General features: G+C 48.2%; 1 protein-coding gene across 50 annotated transcripts; it reads right to left on the reverse strand.

Moving 5' to 3' along the window:
• Positions 1 to 940: 940 nt before the first annotated feature.
• On the reverse strand, positions 941 to 22450 carry MBD1 (methyl-CpG binding domain protein 1). 50 transcript variants are annotated; one of them, XR_011645989.1, is made up of 19 exons: positions 21559 to 22053; positions 20058 to 20192; positions 10166 to 10280; positions 9902 to 10068; positions 9736 to 9818; positions 9463 to 9503; positions 8827 to 8973; positions 8569 to 8697; positions 8310 to 8384; positions 8075 to 8191; positions 7923 to 7991; positions 7108 to 7275; positions 6481 to 6774; positions 6240 to 6332; positions 5756 to 5890; positions 5608 to 5669; positions 4358 to 4429; positions 2533 to 2823; positions 941 to 1060 (listed from the first exon to the last, which is right to left on the reverse strand). XR_011645989.1 is itself a non-coding variant. In XM_058277705.2 (17 exons), exons 2-17 carry the CDS (start codon positions 20165 to 20167, stop codon positions 4390 to 4392), a joined length of 1845 nt encoding a protein of 614 aa, XP_058133688.1. In that variant the 5' UTR covers positions 20168 to 20192; positions 21941 to 22053; the 3' UTR covers positions 941 to 4389. The 50 variants fall into 50 exon arrangements, 21 of the variants coding, with proteins under 21 accessions (XP_058133688.1, XP_058133678.1, XP_058133681.1 ...); XR_011645985.1 differs by having other exon boundaries at positions 6240 to 6377; XR_011645984.1 differs by having other exon boundaries at positions 2533 to 2830; positions 6240 to 6377.
• Between the last annotated feature and the right edge of the window lie 180 nt (positions 22451 to 22630).

Genomic DNA, 22630 nt, shown 5'->3' on the forward strand with positions numbered 1-22630 from the left:
ATGAGTCGTCTAAGATTACAATTGCTATTTATATCCTGTAACCAGTGTAAAAGCATGAGAAAGGTTAGCGAAGATTTTTGTGGAAAGGTTAAATTTTGGGAGTATCGCTAGGCTAAAATTGATGATGTAGATAATCATTACAGGACAACTTTATATTTAAGCTCTTTACAATTAAAAAGGTATTTTCACACAGAAAACCTTTGAGCCTAACATATCTTACAGGGTTGATAGAACAGCAGGTATTATCCTCATTTTACAGCTAAGACAAAGTTCAGAGAGCGTACTGGCTTGCCAGTCCACCCAGCAAGTAATAATATTAACAGTCTTCCCATTGCACTGGGCAGAAACCAGGGCTTAGACTCACGGTGCCCTAGGAAGAGGGCTAATGAGCTGACTGGGCAGTCATACAACCCGGTTGGGCAGAATAAAGATCAAGAGGCTGAAAGCTGAGGGTCACAGCGGACTGGAGTCAGGGTGTAGATCAAAAGTCCAGGTAATCAGGCGGTGAGGATCAGGATCCCGGGCAGGGGAAAAGGCAACACAGACCAGTTTCAGGGAACCTAGAATGGCCCTCAGCACAGGTGGAGACCAGAGCAGGTGAGGAGAGCACAGCTGTACTTCCAGTCAAGAGCAAGGTGGTAGTTATTACCAAAAGCCAATTAAGAATGACACTTTGGTATGCCCATTCTAAAATGGGAGTGAGCAAAGAACATTAGAGCCAGAAAAAACAAAATCAGTATCTCAAATCACTGGCGTATAATAACCAAAGCACAACTGATGGGTATATCCTCTTAGGGCTGCATTTTACTGTTAAGCTAGCATTCCTTAATCATTTGTAATCCACCCACTTTGGACTTTGTATATGTTAGTTTCTAGATTTGGATTCCACTTCCTGAATTGCTGGTTCAGTTTTTCAGCCACAAAATAATGTCTCATTATCTTTCTTCTTTTAACACTCTTTTAATAATTCATTTTGTTTTTTATCTCCTATAATGCTTCTTCTTTCAATTGCAGTTCGGTAAAATAATCATTTTCATTTACCGCTAAGAGTTTACGTAGCCTGAAACAAAAAAAGAAAGAAATTAGATTGTCATCTCGGTTCCCGGGACGATGCCCGGGGGGGCGGGTCCTTGATCTTCCGAATCCCATGGGTGCCCGGCCCTCCGTTGGCCCGGGCGGAATCACGTCCTCACACCACACCCCTTGGGGAAGGAGAGCCCATGGGAAACACTCTCGGCTCAGAGCGGGATTTCGGAGAACCTGTTGAGATTTGGGGTTGCCCGTCTGGCACCGCCGAGTTTGTGCAGCCCGGCGGTCCCGTCGGAATGAGTTCTCGGAGGCGACCAAGGACACTCTCGACTCTTTGGGTCACTGGCTGCCCTCGAACGTCTCAGCCTAGTTCCTGAGCTTATGTCATGCTCTGACTACCGGCGAGTCCCGCAGTTTTAACTTCAGTCCGGTTTTGCTTCTGTTGGGTCCCGCCTGGGGACAAACGTGTCTCCGCCAGACGGAGGCCACGCCCCGGGACCGCCCAGACTCGAGCCTAGGGGCAGTGTCTTCCCAGCCCTACTGGGATGATCACGGTCAGGAACCACGGCCTCAACTGCCCTAGCGCCCCCTCTCGGGCCCATTCATAGTCTGCAGAGGCGGAGCGTGAAGTGAGCCTAAACCCTCATCCAAACCCTCCGGTAATTTAGAGACGCGATTAGCTCGAGGTCCTTCAGTTAGGGTGGACCTGGATAGAGCCTATCCTTGATCTTGCCACCCAATATCCCAGTTTCTCAGCGGCAGGCAACACAATTACCACCATCCAGCACTCTCAAAAGAAACAGTAAGTATATAAATCACTAAATTGGACAATAAAAATCGCTTCAAATTAAAAAAATAGAACTGCTAGAGATATTTTTTCCAATTCCTATGGTGTCCCAATAAGGTCCGCTCACACAAGGGCTGTACTCCTCATAGTTTCCTGAATTCTATATTTCGCCATTAAATTCCATGATAAAGTGGGAAACCCATTCAGTTTATAATACAAATTGACACATTTAATAAAATAGCATGGACCGTATTTTTTTTCATTTCTGTATCCCAGTGTTAAAAGTACAGTGCCTACCATGGGGCCAGGATCTCAATACTTGAATGAATGACACAAAATCAGTAGAGACCAGCAAGATTTTTCTGGGTGGGCTCGACAGAATTTCTGCACTTGCTGGGGTCACCATGAAATCCATGGTCTTCAGCTTTGCATTTGCAGTAACGTAGTTTTATCAAGTTATCCTCAGGTGTGTAGTGAGACCCTTAGGAGCTGATTCGTGGCAGGGTGGCTTTGTAATGTGTTACCTTGGCTAGGCTACATTTCTCAGCACTCCCTATCCCATGTTTCCAGTTAGGGTGGGCCACAAAAGACATTTTATGTGATAATTGAGGGCAGAAGTGAAGCAGCAGCATATTGTTTTTACATTCAGAAGGCTGGTGCAGGGGCACCAGGCGCTGTTGCAGTTCACGCATGTTGTCATTTATCTGCTGGCTCACCTCGTTGGTGTGGGGCAGCAGCCAGGCCTGCAGCCAGGCCTGCAGCTGCTCCACCTTTCCCGGGATCTTCCTTCAGCTTCTCTAAATCCTGGGCCAGATGCATATTTAACTCTGTGATGAAGGGCACCAGCTTCTTCTGCAGGACACCCACATTATCGAAGTTGGAGGTGGTGAGAGACTGACATGGGTTCCAGGTGGCCATCCTCGGGGGTTCCAGTTCGTGCTCGTGGGCTCCAGTATGTCCTTGCTCTCCCACACTTTATATCCATCTTCCCTTCCCGACTGCCTGCCCTGCAGACTTCAAGCTCCATCATTAGACGCAAAGACAACAGCCTTACAGACTGTTTAACCAGCTCCCACCAATGCATAAGGTCTTATCTCTATAATAAATCTCTTAAAATACTATAATCTTTCTCTTGGTGGTTCTGCTTTCTTGATTGTACCCTGATACACATGGTGACCAGTCTAATTCATGAGTCAAAATGCTAATCAAATAAAGTGATATACTTTGACATCACTGTCAAAATTACAATATTAGAGTTGGATGGTTGGATGTGGGGCAGGAGGTTGGGGGTGGCAGAATCTAGACTTCGGCTGAACTAGGGGCAGGGAAAAGGACAAAGAAGGGTGACAGACTGTATTGTGTAGTCAGAACTGGAAAATGGCTAATCCACATCTGAATTATCTAAGGCTGCAGGGCTCGGACTAAGTTAATGAGTCATCTAGGGTGCATAACTGAAGGTGGCATTCACCTGGCCTGGCCCAGTAAAAGCTGGCTAAGTAACAGATTATGGCTCTATTCTTTTTTGGTATTTTATGCCTGAAGAGTTGGAGAAAGTAAGGCAGAGAGAACCAAGACTGGCCCTTGGGGAGCACTCAAAGCAGGAACTCAACCCCTAGTAGATGTAAGGGCTGAGAGTAGAAACCAAGCAAGAAGGTCATCAAGGGGTAGGAAACTCAAGTTATCAAGCTGAGTCAGGTTGGCAGCTTCACTTCTGAAGACCGCTTTGGCTGAGGAGGGAGAGTGAGGATGATAAGCAACAGGGACAGCAGTTAGTGGGGGAGGGATGCTAGTGAGGAGGACTTAGGGTCTGGAGACCAGGTAATCACCTGGAGGTACTCGGACAAGGCGACTACATCCACATATAGCCTTCACATTCCCTAAACCATGACAGAAGCAGGAGTGCAAGGGATTCTATTCATATTAATCCACCTCGCATTTTCAAGACCACTGAAATTTTGCATTTTTTTGCACAATGGATTGTGCAATTTAGTTTAGTGACTTAAAACAGGGGCTTTACAGCGTGTATTTGATATCAGCTGCTTGACCTTATCTTTCTAAAAACTGTTTTGAGGATTAAATAAATTGGGTCCATGGGAGGAACTCACCAGATAGCAGTTCCTTTCCTTTCCTCATTTATTCACTTGACATTTTCAATTGCTGTTTCCTTGAGGAAATGTTTAGAGATACTACCAGGTCTCACCCAGAATGACTTAAAATCATTTATGAAGATGATTTGTTTTGTGGTGCCTTTTAATCCTATTCCCACTCCCCACCCTAGCTCCTCCATCCCTTACATCCACACTTCTCATCCCACTCAGACTCCTGGGGAAGAGCAGATACACCAACTTTTCTACACTGACTTTCTCTTCCTTTCTCACATACTTCCTCTATTAGCTCAAAGTACTGAATAGGCCTGCTCCTTTAATTTGCTGGTAGATTTTTCCTGTTCCTACTGATGGCTGCATAAACCCTGGCAATCAATCTATTGTCCAGCCCCTGAGTAGATCAGTTTTTGTCTCTCATAAAATCTGTAAATATCACCTTGAATCCTACAGTCTGCAGAAGCCTCCAGTCTACTGCTTTCTAGCTCCAGGTTTTTTAAGGTCCATGGACCTAGAGAAGAGGGAGCAGGTCTGTATGTTGATTGAGGTTTGCTATGTTCAAAATGGAGCATCACAAAACCACTCCTACTACTGTGTCCTCCATCCATTTCCCCTTAATTATCCTTTACCTTTTCTCTTTCTTCTAAAAACTTCCATTACAGACAGCACAGCATGTCATTGCCTTCTCTAAGTTAACAGGGAAATTGTTTCCCACTTAGTAAGGTCTCTGAAGGAAGGAATCCTGTGTATCTTGAGAGGTAAACTGCCCAGAGCTCATGGGATTCACCAGTGTATCCCCACAGTTCTGTCTACACAGCAGGGGCTCAATCGGTACCTCTGTAATTGTCTAAATGCAGATGCAGATTTTCTGGCTTATATAAACTTGTCTGTAGCAATAAATACATCCAGGTACTTAGGCCAATAGTTAGGGCCTATATCTGGGGCACTCTGCAGGGCCTGTTAACATTCTGCAGGAGGCACTACTCCCCTGTCCTCCCACCAACTGCGTCCTTACAGGCACCTATCCCTCATCCCACTGCCAAGCCTACAGGGACAAATCTGTGCAGAAGCTGAAAGAAACAGTTAATAACCTCAACACGCTCAGGAAAGGCTCAAGAAACACTCATAGCCCAACTCCCTTCCCAGATGACACTCTTAAGAGGTACAGGACATGCCCAACATCACACAGCTGCATAATGACTAGCTCAGGATCCAGATCTCCTGTCCATCCCACCCCACCTCAGCCCAGTCCCATTTCTGTGACTTCCCCTTTTTCAGGGGAGTCTCTTGGACTTCCCCACCTGGTGGTCTCTTGGAGACTTCAAAGCCTTCAAGATTCCAAATGATGATTCTCCAAATAAGAAAGATATAGTAAGTCTGATCCCAGCAGGATTTTCTTAGGGAAAGGGGGATGACGTTTTATCTTCCTTTGTCTTTTAAATCTTACCATAGGAGACTAAGTCCTCCTCCCACCAAAGGAGAGCCCTCACCTGGAGCCCTATTGGGCCAGGCCCCAGGAGGTATTTCTAGGTTCCTGCCATAACCTACCCTGACGAAGATCAGTGCAGTAGACGTGGGACCTTTACTTCCCATGGCACCATGCCAAACTGCTAGCTGTACTCTCAAAACTCAGGGCCCACATCTGCCTGGCACCCACCCCGTCCCCACCCCTCACTGTGCGGGGCACACCTTGGCAACCAGACTGCTGTATCCCGGAAGCGGGTTCCACCCAGGCTGAAAATCTCCGTGATCTGGGAAAGAATTAACATAATGGGTCAACGTAGCTGGCAGGGATAAGGCAGGGTCACAGAAAAGTATGGCATTCCCTAGCACTGACCACGGGTGTGCCGGCCCCGCCTGCCTCCTCCTCTGGGGCCGAGTCAGAGGCAGAGTCATTCCTGTTCTCTTCCTCCTTGTCTTCCTCTGGGTCAGGTGGCTCCTGCTTCACACGGGTCAAGACTGGGTCTACTCTCTAGAAGTGAGAAACAGAGTGGTTAGTTGGATTAATTGGGCAGAGGAAAGCCAACCCATCACTGTGCCAAAAAATCTCACCTCCACCACAGCAGTACAGAAATACCACCTCTACCTACAAACCTCACCAATTACCATTTGTTACAGATCTCTCCATATTCTGTTGGCTGGGCAGTCAAACGAGCAAGACCAGCCGCCTGGGGAATGGGGAGACAAGCAGGATAATTCTGCAGAAGAGCTGCAATTAGCAAACCACTGCTCTGCTCAAAAAACCACCCATCATGGCTCACTATCACTCTTACAGACTACCCAATTACGGAACTAACAGAACATCCATTGATGACTCCCACCTTGCTGGGGCAGCCAGGCAGCAATTCAGGAGAAGTCAGGAGTGCTGTGCCTGGTGTCCATTCTTCCTGGGTATCCACTTTCTCTTGCTTCACCTGGGGTGAGATCACAACCCAACTCAGGCCAGGCTGCTGGGCCTCCTGCATAAGGGAGGATCGCAGAAGACATGGACCCAGCTTCCTGGCATGAGGAGGGCGGGGATGGAGTGAGATCAGGAAGGGCAGGATAAGGTGGGGCCCTCACCTGCAACAGGACTTCTCTGGAAGCTGGGGCAGGGCCAGGGACTGGCACAGGACTGGTTGCACCCTCCCGTAAGAACACAAGATCGGTGCCAGGTGGGGGCAACGTGAAGCCACCACCTCTTTCCTGCTTCATTGGAGACTGGGCACGGTTGGGTCGAGCTGTGGGCGTGGCCAAGGAGGACTTCAGATGGGGCCGGCGGCGGCGGGCAGGGCCGGACCTCCTGCGACGAGGGTAGGGTGGAGGCGACCCTGCCCCATCCTCAGACCCTACCCCAACACTGGGCAGCAGCCGCTTCTGTAAGGAAAGATGTGGTGCTATGGCCACCTCATGCCATGACTGACCATACCCACTCTGCCCTGCTCAATGTGACTCCTGATCTCCCTTAGTCCCAGCCCAGCATATGCTTACAAATGAACAATGCTACCAACGAGCCTGCTGGTCTCCAGTTAATCCACTAGTGCCATTTAGACCCCTCACTCACCCCAGCACAATGTCTGCTGGTTGTTAGGCAAACCCACTACCCCAATGACCACTCACAAACTATGGCAGCCATTTGGCCCACCCTTCCCAGGACCGGGACACCTGGCCTAATCTATCCTGTTACCCAACCCTTCCTGTCCCACCCACCATGGCAAACTGCAAGCACTGGCGCCAACGGCACTTCTGGCGCTTCTGGTTACTGCCCCCAAATTTGGGCTTGTCGCAGCAGAAGTCGCAGTGGCCACAATCTGTCCGCCGCAGGCAAGCTGTGCAGGTCCCACATTTGCGATTCTGCCTCCTGTTTGTGTAAGGCTGCTAGAGTGGGGAAAAAGGGCAGGGCTGTCACTAGGATCAGGAGTCCAACCTCAATGCCTACTAGAGCACTGTTCCTGCTGCTTCTTCATTAGTCTAATCAGAGCAAGCTGGTCATATGCCAGCCTAGCCTGCTGACTCCCCATTAGTCACATCAAAGTGTTTGCTAGTCCTACATTACCCATCATGACTATGCTTGCTGCCCTTAATACCAGCAGGATTATGGGTGCTCCAACACTAGAAATACCCTCTTTTCTGGTTCTCCACCAGCTACCAGGCCCATGTCTTTTATCCCACATCCAGCAAGATTTTGCTTACCCTATAAACCCCTATCATGCTGCCTGCTACATATCCTTGTCCTATGGAAACCACAGTCACTGTGCCTGCTGCTCCTGCATTAACCCCACCATTGTGTCTGCTAGTCCTGTGTTAGCTCCACCGAATGTTGGGCTCATCTGACATTGGTACCGTCTCTGTGCATGTGACCTTGAATTAGTTACCCCTGACCTGTCTGCTCCTGTATACTAGTACCCATCAATGTGCCTTGCTGTTCCCTATGAATCCTATGAAAGCATCTGCTTCTCTGTGGGTAACTGACTGCCCTGGGAAACCCTAAGCTTATTGTGTCCAGATGAGGTGGGGCCACTCACTAGCTCGTCCTCGTCTACACAGTAATAGATGAACTCGGCAGGTGGCGAGGGGACCAGAACTCTGGGGTGCTGCAGAGGCAAATGGGGCGGGGTCAGGGTGTATATTTGTTAAGATTAGAGTTGTGCCTTCCCCCTGCCTCCTGGGACCTCACCAGCTCTGTGGGTTCTTGGGGCTGTGGTGGGGAGGGAGGAGGCGACGGCTGGGCTTGGGGTTGCTGTGGGGTAGCCTTCTTGGGGTCGCAGCCTCCCTTGCGGCGGCCATGTTTGCCCTGGAGAGAGTCAAAAAGGGTAGTTTGGGTTTGGTAATGCCAGACAGACACAGTGCTTACCAGAAACAGAAAATGCATGCATAGTACAGACAGGTAAAGTGTGGGGTGGGGCACTCACAGCTGGGGGAGCCACAGTCAGGGGAGGGCGTCGCTGGCATCGCTGATGGTGGCGACGAAGACGGTGGGCGAGATGCTGGCAGACAGGGGCAGGTAGGTGGGGCCAAGAGGTGAGCATACAGTGGGGGAGAAAAAGGCAAAAGGTAGGCAAGAACAAGGTTGGCAGGGAACATTAATAGCAGCAACTTTAGTAGTAGGGTAAGCTCTGCCCCAATCCTGGCCCCTGTCGGCCCTGGCTCCCTCCAGCCTGACTCGCTTACCCGTAGACAGCGCCGCTGGACACATTTCCATTGGCGCCTGAGACCCGGGCGGGGTGGGCGGAGGCAGATTCGGCAACGACCACAGTCTTCTCGGGTTTGACAGCCCCGGCACACTCCACACCCTCGGCTCTGTAGATGGGGCCGGAGGGGTGATGGATGGGGCTGGAGGTCTGAGGAGCCAGGGGTATGACTGGGGCCACGATGGGTAGGGCCAGGGTCAAACCGCAGACCCACCCCACCTGACCCTGGCTGACTCACCCTTTCCACAATCCGGAGGCAGCGTCTCCGTTCACACTTGCAGAATAGCCCTGAGGCCACATCATGGGGCAGCTGCAGGAGGCAGGTGGAGCAGGCCCCGCAGTCCTCAGTCACCTGACAGGCTGCACACTCTCCGCAGCCCACACGCTGCCAGGAATGGGCAGGGCAAGGTTACAGACCCAAGCAGTGTGGCCCCAGGAACACTGCTCCTCCTGTGTCTGCTGACTCCGCATTAGCCCCCATGCCCACTGCAGGAATCCCCCATCAAGGTTATGTGATAAATTACTGATTAGCTGCCTCACTAAGGCCATCATTCAATCTGCTGATCCTGTTAACCTGATTACTGTATCTACTGACACCCCATTAACTCCCATTCCTGTGTCTGCTAATCCATGATTAGTGCCTTATAAAATGACTCTGACACCCTGTGGACCCATCACCATTTCTTCAGACCCTCCACCATGGAGGCAGATTTGGCAACAGCCAGTCTTCTTGGATCTGACATTTCTGGCACACTCCACACCCTTGGCTCTGAAGGTGGGGCCGGAGGCATGATGGATGGGGCTGGGAGCACGAGGGGCCAGGGGGCAACTTGCTCCTACTGCAAGTTGTCAGAAGGAGGCAGACAGTGCTGACCTTAAACATCCTCTGCTCCCGGTTGAAGGCAATTCTCTGTGCTGAGGGGAGGAAGGGAGAGAAGTGGAAAGGGAGCCTCAGATACCTGACCTCACCCATTGCCTTGCCCTGACCTCCACCATTCAACCTCCACCCATGCCTGATACCTCCACCATTCCACCTCCAACCATGCCAGTAGCTTCTGCCCTGACCACCATTCAACCTCCACATTTGCCTGAACCAGCCTATACCGCCTCCTGTCCCCAAGTACCCCATCCTCTATAGGCCACTCACCTCGGCAGTCCTTGCACAATGTCTTGAGTCGCTGCCTTCTAGTACCATCCCCTGAGAAGCTGATTCCACAGTTCTCGCAGCACCTGGGATGGGAAAGATAGGTGTGAGCCTCTGAGTTCACCCCCACCCCTAGTCACTTGAAGGCTCACTCCAAGTCAATACTCACCCAGGTGCAGGAAATGAGGCTGGGGCTGTAACAGCATCAGCCTTGGTCTCATCTCTTGGGGCCTCCTTCCTGGCCTCAACCCTCTGGGGTCTGACCTGATGTTTCCGGGCCTTGGCAGGCTTGGAAGGCTTCTTTCGCTTCTTGCTGGGGATGGACAAGGCATGGGCCTGGAGACGGAATGAGGGCAGTAGGAATATGGGTCAGTGCGTAGGTGGTTGGGTGGCATAGTCACCCCCCACCTGGCAATCCTCATCATGGAAGTACCTTGGGGGCTGGATAGCATAGGACTCCTTGTTTGAAGTCAAAGAGGGTGAGGTCACAGGCAGGGCCCAAGTATCGGGTCAGCTCAACTTTGCTTCGGATCCGATCTCCTGTGGGACTGGAGGGGAACCGGGGAATGGGGATTTGACACCCACCCAAAGCAACTGCCACTTCACTCATACAACCCTCCCACAGGGTTGGAAAGCAGGCCTACATGGCTTGTGAGATACAGGAAGCAGCTTGGGACCTCTTTGGGTGCCCCATCCAGGTCCCACCACAAACTAATCCTGTATAGTATGAATACAGAATGTAAATATAAACATCAGCATGTGTAAGGATAGCAAAAGATAGAACAAATGCAAATCAACTTGGATGCTTGAACATATAATATACAATGACATTACATGCAAATAAAAACATGTTAAATAGTACATTAATGAGTTAATTTACATAAGTATACAAAGATTATAACACATATTAAAAATAGACATAGGTGTGTTAAAAATACACAAATATGCAAACACATTCAACTATATAATAAAACATAAGTAATTGATGCCGGGAGGCAAAACTCCATAGGTCTCTTGCATTCCTTATGTCCTGCAGGAGAAACATTGACTGTCCTTTTTTCTGGGCTACCTTTTCAAGGATGTTTGTCAGAGAAAGGGTATCCTTCAAGAGCAAAAAGTATGCCTACTGTTCTTTTTATAAAAGATTTATTTCCTAAGCTTAGGGTTCCTCTCCTATAACACACCCCCACTACATAAGCAGGTGCCATTTAGCCCTCTTCATATCACCCTGTGGGAAATGGGGCTGAAGGAACTGTTGGAAAAATGATGTTCTGGATACTGCTTCTGCTGTGAATAATAAACTGTCCCTCATCTTTTATCCAGGAGTCTCATATCTCCTACCAGCATCCCCAAAGCCACATAGACAGTGGTTATCCTGCCCTAATTAGGGTAAACTCAGACTCTACAAAGTTTTGACAATTGTGTTTTCATTTATTTACTAGTTTTGAAAGTTTTATGCAAGTTAGTAAACATTTGGATAAGCATACACCTTAATACAAATGGAAAATACTTGTATTTCTAATTGTGGGGACACAGAGCCCAGCTACCCCTAAGCCAGGGGTTTTTTACCAGGAGTCCACAGATTTCAGGGGGTCTGTGAGCTTGAACTGAAAAAAATCAACTTGTTTTATTTTCTCTGACATCTAACTGAAATGTAGCATTTCCTTCACTTAATGAATGTATGTAAAAACTTAAAATAATATTCATTTCATATCAAGGTATGATTGTTGCATATCTCAAAAAATTGCTTAGGATCATCCATACTTCAAAATTATGGTAGTTGTTAGACCTGATGCTAGTTCAGTGTCATAAACTATCTACTGCCACATTCTGAGAATGTCTGTGGTTTTCACCTGACTGGAAAAGGTGTCTATGGAACAAAAGAGGTTAAGAACCTCTGCCTTAAGCCCAGAAACATGTTACCACCTATGTGACCCTGACCAAAGTTAAAGGTTCAAACCCTCCCCAGAGGGGGAAGATTGTATAGATGGTATCGTAAACCAGAATTCTCAAAAGGTAAACGTCATTCCTGTGTACTTAGTGATAACATCACCAGGACTCATAAGTGCATGTCATGGGAGCCCAGCAGAAACTCTGTTCTCATACCCTATAGAATGTCTTTGTTCTGAAACCCTTAGACCACCCCGCACTGACCCACCTCTTTGCAGAGTGCTATTTTCATTCTCCAGACTGCCACCACTGGAAACTCTCTCCTATTCATAAGTCCAAATAAAGCTTATATCTGACTCAGTGCCTGGCACATTCTTTGATTTTGCAGCTGGCCCAACTCACGTCCTTCAGGAATTGGGTCGGGACAATTGGCAAGCCAGCCAGGAGATCAAACGATGGCAGTAGTGGGCATAGCTCAGGGAAAGCAGAAATTGGCAGGAGAAATCCCAGGTAGACTATTTGGTCTATGTGGGGAGAGGTGACTGCCCTCCTGGAAGAGTGGGGACTGCCAAGAGTATGAGGACACCTTAAAAACTCCAGCAGGTTGCAGATCAACTGCACTTAAATAAGAAGGGAGCCTGCCAAATAGCAGCAGTTATATAGTGGCCCATCAGGAGCCTTGCAGATAGCTACTGAGGTAGAACAAGTGGTAAAAACCTCTATGTGCTTCTTAGAAAAAAAAGTTAAAGCTAGAAAAGGATATGTACCTGGCACAGGCAGAGTTTCTTTAACTAATCACCTGCATCAAACTGATGATCAGTTAGAAATTCTGGCCTGTAGATATGCTCAAGCTAGGGACCATAGGCTGCCTTGAGTCCAAGTCCAGAGGAAATTAAACTCCCTAGGTGGGACCCTAACGTATGGGATCCTATGGACTCCTCCTCAGACAAAGAGAAAGAAGAGGGGGGAGCGGATGTGGCTCAAGCAGTTGAGCGCCTGCTTCCCATGTAGGGGGTCGTGGGTTTGGCTCCCGGTGCCTTCTAGAAAAAACAAACAAACAATAAGCACAAAAAAAAAAAAAAAAACAATCCAGGGAAGCTGACATGGCTCAGTGGTTGAGCACCAGCGGCCCACATGTGAGGTCCTGGGCTCAGTCCCTGGTCCCAGTACCTTTAAAAAAAAAAAAAGAGAAATAGGAGGTAGAAGAAGAGGAGGAGCCACACGGGTGTGCCCTATAATGCAACAGAAGTGGAAGGCATTATAGAACCAACCCCCTGGGTTCCAACATTTCCAACCCCCTGAGCAAAAGTCACTTGTAACCATGAGGGACTATACTGCTGCTAAACTGGGTGATTTGAGGCAAAGGTACAGGCAGAGAGTTAGAGAGTCCATGCCTAACTGGCTTCTAAGATTATGGAACACTGGAGCAGGAGTTGTACTATCTGGGGTGGAAAGGAATAAACTGCATCCATTAGTACTTACCCTTCTCTATGTCAGCGTTTATATACCACCTCTGGCGAAACAAAAACAGTGTCACTATTGTTATGGCTGGTTAGTGGACACAAGGCTGCAATGGCCTAATGAAGGGTATATATCCCATGTCACCACTCACTGGCAATCCATGGAAAAGTTACAGGCTGTTTTATGGGGAACGGGGATAAAAACATGCCATTTATGTCACCAATATCATGGGGCCTTTTACTGCAGGAATGAAACATATTGTGCTACATATGACTCCCAACCATTATTATGGACCTCTGGTGTCAATCCTGAGTTCCTTACTGGGGCTACCTGTGTCACAAGCTACACAGGCTATAGCAGAACTTAGGGGAATAGGAAAGGGGGCTGGGGTCCAGGTGACAGGAAAAGCACGCCAAGAATATGACAGCCCTAATCGTGTGTCGCATAAGCAAATGTGGGTAGGGCTTATTGCTGTAGGCACCAAGCTAGAAATGAAAGGCAGCCAAACAGCGTTTTAGTGAGGTTTTGGTGCAAGCTTCCAAAGGACAAGGGATTTATGAAACTGTCCCTCAGAATGCTAAGGGAGAAGGAAAAATGGGAAAAAAGCTGCTTTCCCAACTCCAGGAACCTTCTGCTCCCTAGGCAGAAGCCTGGCAGGCACCATTCCCCTATCTAGGGGAGGGGCCAAGATGCCCAGGTAAGTACAATAACCGGGGACCCCAGGGATCATATGTGTTATTAGTCAGCCAAAGGGGTACTGATGCAAAGAACCAGAAATCTGTTGGTTTTTATAAAAAGTATTTATTTGGGGTAGAAGCTTATAGTTTTAAGGCCCTGAAGAGTCCAACTCAGAGTATCATAAGAGGTACTTTTGCACCAAATGTCTGTTGCCACTTGTTGAAAATCAGATGGCTACCAATATCTGTGAGGGTTCACTTTCCTCTTTCCTTTTAAGGCTGTGTGGGCCCAGTTCTTTCCCATTTCAGCTGTAGGCTGGAGGGCCCATTTCTTTCTGGGCTCAGCTGCTCTGGTCTCTTCATAAGGTCAGCTGTAAACTATCAGGCAAATGATTCAACTCTCTTCCTGGGGTCTCTGGATCAATGCTGACAAGTTCTCGCCTCTTTCGTGTCTATGGAGCCCTCTCTATTCCTCTGTGTATATTCTCTGTGTTATCTACCCCTGCCATGTCTCCTTCACTGAATGTTTATATAGCCCACCAGAGGGGTGGGGACTCAACCCCACATACCCTAATGCTGTGGTAGAATCAAAGTCCTAATCTTCATATAATCAAGTAAATGTAAACCCTTTGAATTTTTTTTTAAATTTCTCCCCCCAACTTCCCCCCCCCCAGTGGTCTGCTCTCTGTGTCCATTCGCTGTGTTCTTCTGTGTCTGCTTCTATCCTTATCAGCGGCACCGGGAATCTGTGTTTCTTTCTGTTGCGTCATCTTGTTGGTCAGCTCTCCGTGTGTGCGGCACCATTCCTGGGCAAGTTGAACTTTCTTTCGCGGTGGGCGGCTCTCCTTACGAGGCACACTCCTTGCACGTGGGCCTTCCCCACGCGGGGGACACCCCTGCGTGGCATGGCACTCCTTGCACTCATCAGCACAGTGCATGGGCCAGCTCCACACGGGTCAAGAAGGCCCGGGGTTTGAACCGCGGACCTCCCATGTGAAAGGTGGACGCCCTAACCACTGGGCTAAGTCCACTTCCCAACCCTTTGAATTTAATACAATCAAAAGGGTATACATCCAGAGGAACAGACCAGTTTAAAAAGATAATCTTTATCTCTTTTTTGGAATTCATAAATAATAATATCAAACTGCTATAGGAAGCCACATGTAGAGTTAACTATTTATTGGTCCCCTACTAATCAACAAAGAGTATTAGCTGTAGTAGACATGGAAGCTGTATGTACTTTGATTCATGGCAATGTAGCATGATTCCATGGGCCAGTGTAGGCTACAGATGTCTATAGGGGAAACACAATTTAGGCTAAGCAACAAAATTTAATTTCACAAATTCGATGATTACCTCCCCAAAGGTATACGATACATATTTCCCCTATATCTAAATTTATTTTAGGAACTGACAATCTCTAGAATGTCACATTATTTACTATCATAGGAGAATTCTGCCTCTGATGCAGAACAATAAAGGTGGTGCTAAGTGGAAAAGCTAAATGGTCCCTGGTGAAGGTGCCCTCACCCTGAAGAATTGCGGTGACCAATCAGTACAAACTCCCAGAGCAGCAACAGGAAATTACTGCTACAATTAAGGAATTAGAAAGGGTAGAAATAATAACTACCCATAGCCCCTTCAATAGTCCTGTATGGCCAGTACGAAAGCCTGATGGAACATGGCATATAACAGATTATCAAGAATTTTAAAAAGTAACACCACCACTGTATGCGGGAGTCCTAAACATTGCTGGTTTACTGCAAGAAATCAGTACCCAGTTATACCATTATCACTTTGCTAAGGTTTTAGTAAGTATCCTCTCAGACAAGACAAGCCCGCCTGCATGCCTTCCCATAGAAAGGCCAACAACAGACCTTTACAGTGCTTCCCCAAGGCTATATGCATAGCTCAACCATCTGTCATGGCCTTGTGGCAAAGGATCTGGCCACATGGAAGAAACCTGTAACTGTAACACTATTTCATTATTATATTGATGATGATATGTTAGCTAGTAATTCTCTTTAAGAATTAAAAAAAGCATCAGAGACCATAGTATCTTATCTTGAAATCCAGGGATGAGCAATTAATCAGAACAAGGTGCAAGGCCCTGGTTGCTCTGTCAAATTCCTGGGTGTTGTTTGGACAGGTAAGACAAAGTCTATAGCTTCTGCTATTATCAATAAAGTGCAATGTTTTCCCACACCTCAAACTCCAGAACAATTAATGGCCTTCCTGGGCTTGCTGGGATACTGGAGACCCTTTACCCCTCACTTAGCTAAAATATTAGAACCACTGTACATAGTAACCAGAAAAGGTCATAAATGGGAATGGGAGGACCCCCAGCAGGCTGCTTTTGAAGTAGCAAAAAGGGCAATAGCTTAGGCTCAAACATTAAGAGAGTGGATCCTGACTTACCCTGTAAACTGGATGTGGTCAGCACTGATAATGGCTTCAGGTGGGGTTTGTGACAAAAACATTCTAAGCGAGTACCCCTTATGTTTTGCTCACAATTATGGAAAGGTGCTGAATTATGATACAGTGCTTTAGAGAAGCAGCTATATGCAGCATACAACACCTTGGGGCAAGCAGGTTTAACCCAAAAGAGCCCAGTCATTCTGAAGACTGCCATCCCTATCTAGGGGTGGATCGCAGATATTGGGAAAAAAACCTCACTCTGGCAGGGCACAATTAAGTACCTTAACAAAGTGGAAAGCTTACCTGTTACAGCGCAGCATCTTCAACACTAGCCCCGAGTAACGAAATGCACGACATCCTAGGCTTACTGTCTTATGAGGAAGACTCTTCGGCCCACATTACAACCCCCAAGGTGGCCAATGAAGTGCCCACTAAAGAAGGCATAAAACAGTTCCAGAGAATGCATGGTACAAAGACAGTTCAGCTAGCAGACAGCCTCCCATATGGATGGCTGTGGTTGTGCAGCACAGCACTAAAACTACTTGGTGGGAAATGGGCACCATGCAAAACAGTCAATGGATTGAATTAAGAGCTATATGGATGGTTACAGTACACAAGCCTGGGAATGCCACTACAAATCTGTACTGACAGACCTGTACTGACAGGTCTTCGGACAGTATACAAAGACCTTAAGACCTGGATAGCAACTCGGAAACAAGAACAGTAGACTGTTGTGGGACGCCCTCTGTGGGGAAGAGATCTATGGAAGGACATCTGGATGCCTGCGAGTGGCAACAGGTTAACTGTCCATCATGTCCCTGCCCACACGTCTAAAACCCCCCTCAGGAATGCTGAGGCAAATGCCCTGGGGAAGGTCTGAAGCCATACCACTGAGACCCAAGAAGTGGTGGAATAGTTCCACAAGAAAAGCAGACATCGTGGCTACCAGATTCCGTGGTGCTTAGCCCACCAGTTGCAGTTCCCCGTCGCTCATCAGCAGCTCGTGGATATCATCTATGAGTGTCCACTGTGCTCACTCCAGCAACCATGACAATTACCTCACCGGATAGGACATATTAGCCAAGCGCAGACCCCAGTAACACAATGACAAGTGGATTACATTGGTCCCCTTCTGCTCTCAGAAGGGACAAGGTATGCTTTCACTGCTGCAGACACTGCCATGGTACTTTCATTGGCCAACCAGCAATCCACTATTCATTATGCCAGCCCAAATCGACAGTGACCAAGGAACTCCATTTACCGGTCACCTCACGCAGTCTTGAGCGATGGACCAAGATATTGCTGGGACTTTTCATTTACCTATAACCCCACCATTGCCGATCATATAGAAAGGATGAATGGCTATTTTTTTTAAATATATTTTTTATTTATTTTTAAAATGAATGGTCTTTTAAAGAAACAAATAAAAGACGACAATGGATCTTTACATCAATGGATTAAAAGGTTGTATCCCGCCCTGACCCATTTAAATTCAGCATCACAAATTCCTGCTCCAGTTGAAATACTAACAGCAGGACCAATGCAGGCACTGAAAATATAAGTTAAAGGGCCAGCCACCCTGCAGCCCCAATGAGGAGTAATAATAACCTATTGTCGCCTATGCCTCAAACTATACAAATTGGGGAAATGAGATCCTTGGGCCATGGCACTGGCCTATGCAGCTTCGCTAGTTGGGAATTTTAAGCCCATGGGGAATAGAAGTCACCAAAAACATTGTTTTAAGACCAAAGTTTATACAAAAAATGCCAGTAAAAAATCTTCATTAATAATCTGGGGTCTTTATTCCCGCTGGGGCCCTATATGTGCCTATGTGGACTCTCCTTATGCCTAATTTTTAATGTCACTTTAGAAACTCAGAGAATTTAGAAAGGGAAAATGTATGTTACTGGAAGCATCCTCATAAGACCCCCCTACCTGGTACTTTGTTAGCTACTAAGGGAATTGTTGCTTATTTACTTTTAGACCAGCACCAACTGCCCCTTAATTGTTCCCATAAACCCCCATCTTTTCACCTGTAGTGCCCTAGCCAATACCTTTATACAATGGGCTTCAGCAGTAATTCATGCCCACAACAGAACCCAATGCTGGGTTTGCGTAGACTTACCATCCTTGGGTGCTACTGGTTTCCTTGGACCATAACTCCTGCAAATTGGACAGCGCAGAATACCTTGCTGGCATGGCAGAATATGGCCCACTGACAAGTCTGGAACAAGCCATTCTCATTTATGATTGAAATCCAGCTGCCGTCTTATTCAGTAAGATTTGTATCTTTTCCCTTGTAAGGGATCAGGTGAATAAGCCCAAGCCTTTATTAGGGTATGCTGATATGATGGTTTAGGATGGTTAATGGCTAAGGCTGTCACCCTAGATTGCCTTGCTGCTGTCTGCAAGGAACAAGAGGGAATCCTTGATGTGGAGTGGTTACCCACTGAATGAGCTGTGTAAGTTTATTATCAAACAAGAAAATAATAGTCTTTTCCAATGGCAGACCTCATTCCACTCATTTGCTGGAGCATACCCATCCCCTAAAGGAGGCTATGGACTTGCAGGCAAAACAGGTGGCCATATTTGCCCTATAACTAGACTGGATGAAGCACATGTAGACAGCCATATGTCCCCATCACCCTATATGACTCACAACCCCATACTCCTAGTAATTGGGAAATGATCAAGGTTAGCTATACAGTAAAGCGCACCCCGATGGTTCTACCCATTAGCCATTTTTGTGCCACGTGGTGCTGCAATTGTCACTGGAAAACACATTACTGCTTTAGCCAATCACACTGCTCAAGCCCTTAATGACTCCAAAGTAGCAACTTCCTTACTAAATGAAGAAACTACCCAACTATGAAAAGTTGTTTTACAAAATATGATGGCTTTAGATATTCTTACTGCAGCACAAGGTAGGACCTGTGCTCTCATTAATGTTCAATATCATGTATATATTTCTGATCACTCCCATATTTCACAAGTGCTAAATCATATGCAAGAGTACATACTGCACATTGATAAATTAGCTATTGGTACCCTATCTAATTGGTTTAATTCCCTTTCTTGGTCCTAGCGACATGTTTTTTTAGATATACTAGCTTTTGGTGGAGGACTCCTATTATCCTGTTGTCTTTTACATCTTTGCTACGGAACATGGATGCAATGCTTGTCCTATAGTTAATGTAGGCTGTTGCATGGGAGGACTGTGGATCCAGGGCCCGGGTTCCCCCTAAGCCCACAGCATGTAGCCGCCTATGTGACCATGACATAAGTTAGAGATTAACAACCCTCCCCAGAGGATAAAGAATGTATATATGGTATTGTATATCGTGAACCATAATCTCCTTCAAACAGTAAACTTCATTCCTGCGTACACAGTGATAACATCACCAGACTCCACAAGTGCACATCATAAAACCCTAGTAGAAACTCTGCTCCAACCGTATGGAATGTCTTTGTTCTGAAGCTCTTATATCACCTCTGATTTTCCTGCTTCTTTGTGGAGTGCTATTTCCATCCTGTGGACTGCCGCCACTGCAGACTCTCTCCTGTTCCTAAGTCCAAATACAGCTTATGCCTGACTCAGTGCCTGGCATGTTCTTTGGTCTCATGGCTGCATCAACTCATGCCCTTCAGGAGCTGGGTTACAACAGTAATTCTACTATTATTTCACCAGAACGCTAGCACCTTAGAAACAAAAACCCAAGAATAGTATAAAAAACTAATATATCCTAAAACTATGAGAATATTTCTTTATAAGGGTGCACATTTATATACTTAGACACATCATTTTAATCCTATCCATACCACATCCCCCTAACCAGGCTCAGCCCTATCCCTGACTCTGCCCACAACCCAACCAAGTACCTCTGATAATAGGTGTCTGAACGTCCACAGGTAGCCCCTGACTTGCGAAAGACCTCACGGCGTTTCCAACCAGGGCCCAGGGTTGGGCAGTCCAGCCAGTCCTCAGCCATAGGAATCACAGGAAGGGGTAGTGGCCTGCAGGGAAAGGTAGTAGCAGTGGAGGAAAGGGAGGTTCTCGGAAGGGAGGAGCTGTGCCCCTGGCCATAGAGAACCCTGGTATCCAGGAATTGCCACAGAGGAGCCTATCAAAGGAGGAGGAAACTCACTAACCCCACACCATTCTTCCCTGTCTTGGGCCCAAGAGCTCCCCATATCTCCCCATTCTTGACCTGGTAGGCTCCACTGCTCCCCATCCTTCCGTAAGTGTTCTGACCCCCTAGTTCTCCACATTCTCAGCTAGCATCCATCATTTCTTCCTGTTGCCTTTCTCATTCCTCCCTATCCTTGGCCTAGAACTACTTCCCCTGTCTTTGACCTAAAGGCCCTTAATCCTCCCCTTTGTCAGTCCCAAATCCCTATATTCCCCATCTTCAGTCCAAGAGACCCCTATTTTCTCATCCTCATGCTGAATTCCCCAGTACTCTCAGAGTTCCAAACCCCCATTCCTCCCCTTTCTTGATCTAGGAGCTCCCAATTTCTTCCTTTCAATGTTTCAACCCTCTGATCCTTCCCCTCTGCCTGGCCTCTTAACCTACTACCTTAGTGTTATGAATGTGACTTCCTGTGCAGAATCTTCTGCTGGAGAGCCCCCAACTTCTCCATATCTTCTGCCTACACAGCCTCCTATTCCTCCTTTTCCTCAGCCCAAGAGCTCTCCCATTATCCTCCCTCTTCATCAGTGTTCTAACCCAATCTCAGCCCCCAAACCTCCCCATTCCTCTTTTCCAGTCAAAAAGTTCCCCACTAATCCCCTTCAATGTTTTTATCCTCTGTTCCCATTTCATCAGTCTGGGAGACCTTGATTTCTCCCTTCAGCAATCAGACTACCCTCGCCACAACACCCTCCCCTCCCCCGTTTCTCTCCTTTCTCATTCCGGGATCACGCCATCCCTAACTGATAGAGTTCTGACTCCCTATTCTTTCTCGTTCTCCATTAATACCCCATTTCTTCCTTTTGCTACTCTGACGCTCCCATTCCTTTCGGTCATCGGCCTGAGCGTCCCTAATTTTTCCCTCTCAGGGTTCTGAATCACCATTTTCTCTCCTCAACTCGACAGCTCCCTGTTTCTCCCCTCAGCGTTCTGAACCTCTCCCCACCCCATTCCTCTCCGTCCTCGTCCTGGGGATCCTGGCACTCCTGTCAGCGTTCTGAGTCCTACCCCCTCTCTATACCCCGCCTGAGAGCCCCCCATTTCTCTCCTGCAGTATTCCGACGCCGCCATTCCTCCCCCTCATCGGCTTGAGGGCCCTTCAGTGTTCCTCCCCGTCAGTGTTCTGGGCCCCAATTCCTCCCAACCCTCCGCCTGAACGCCCTCTACTTCCACCCCCACAGCTGTCTCACCAGCTCGGCGCCGGGCCGGTAACTTCCGCCGCTCTAGGCCCGTGGACCCATGGCGAGGATCCCGCCTGCCGATCCCGCCTGCCCCTCCCGCCTTGCCCTACTCTTCTTCCTCCTCCGCAGCAACCTCCGCTGAAGCTGTAGCTGTCGCGGCCGCGGCCGTTCGTTGCTCCCGGAACCGGAAATCCGCTGTCCGCCCCTCAGGTTCCGCCCCCAGCGAGACGATTGCGCGTTAATACCCTACCAGCGCGCGCCTTTAGATGGGGAAGCTCCTACGCCTGCGTATAGACGTCCCACAGCGGCGCGCTCCTTTAGCTGGGGACCTGTTGACAACCCACAATTGGGCACGCCCCCGGCCGGGGACCTCTCCGGTCTACACGCTTACGTTCAACTGCGGCTCGCGCCGCCGCCCAGAACCTGCAGCGCTTCCGCTCTTTACTTTCCCAGCCTGGCGCGTTCTTTTTCCCACTCCGCCCACCTCTCTTGCGCCTGCGTCCTAAACCGAAGGGAGGCGTGGAAGGCTATGGATGCGCCTGCGCACTCCCTTTTCCAGGTGGCGTGTTGCTCTGCCTCTGCCAGACCTGACGCCTGCGCCCTCGGTCTCCTCCAACGGTCTCCCAGAGCGCGCGAGCAGGAGAGGCGTGTCAGAGGTTGGGCTTGCGCCTGCGCACTCCCTTTGCCGACAGCACCCTCCTTTTCCATCTCTTCCCAAGATCGCGCCTGTGTTCTTCGGTCCCTCCGACTATCTCACCCTGGGCTGTTATGTTTCGCACTGTCCTTCCTGGAACAGCTGCAGTCGCGCGCGGATCCAACGACTTATGCCGTGACCAGATCGCAGCTTCTTCCGCGAAAACTGGGGAAAGGGGCGGTGCCGCGCTACAGGTAAACAGAGGGCAGGCACTGTGCAATGAGGGCGTGCCCAATCCCCAGAGGCCGTGCTGTGGAGCCCTGGATACGCCACAACGGGGGAGGGCGGGGCTGGAGTTCCAGGCGCAAGCTTTATACAAGTCTTAAGAGGCTGTGGGGAGAAGCCTTGCTTCCAGCACTGAATACACCTCAGGTCTGGAAAATATTA

The sequence above is a fragment of the Dasypus novemcinctus genome, chromosome 16 (assembly GCF_030445035.2).
Source record: "Dasypus novemcinctus isolate mDasNov1 chromosome 16, mDasNov1.1.hap2, whole genome shotgun sequence".
Lineage (NCBI taxonomy): Eukaryota > Metazoa > Chordata > Mammalia > Cingulata > Dasypodidae > Dasypus > Dasypus novemcinctus.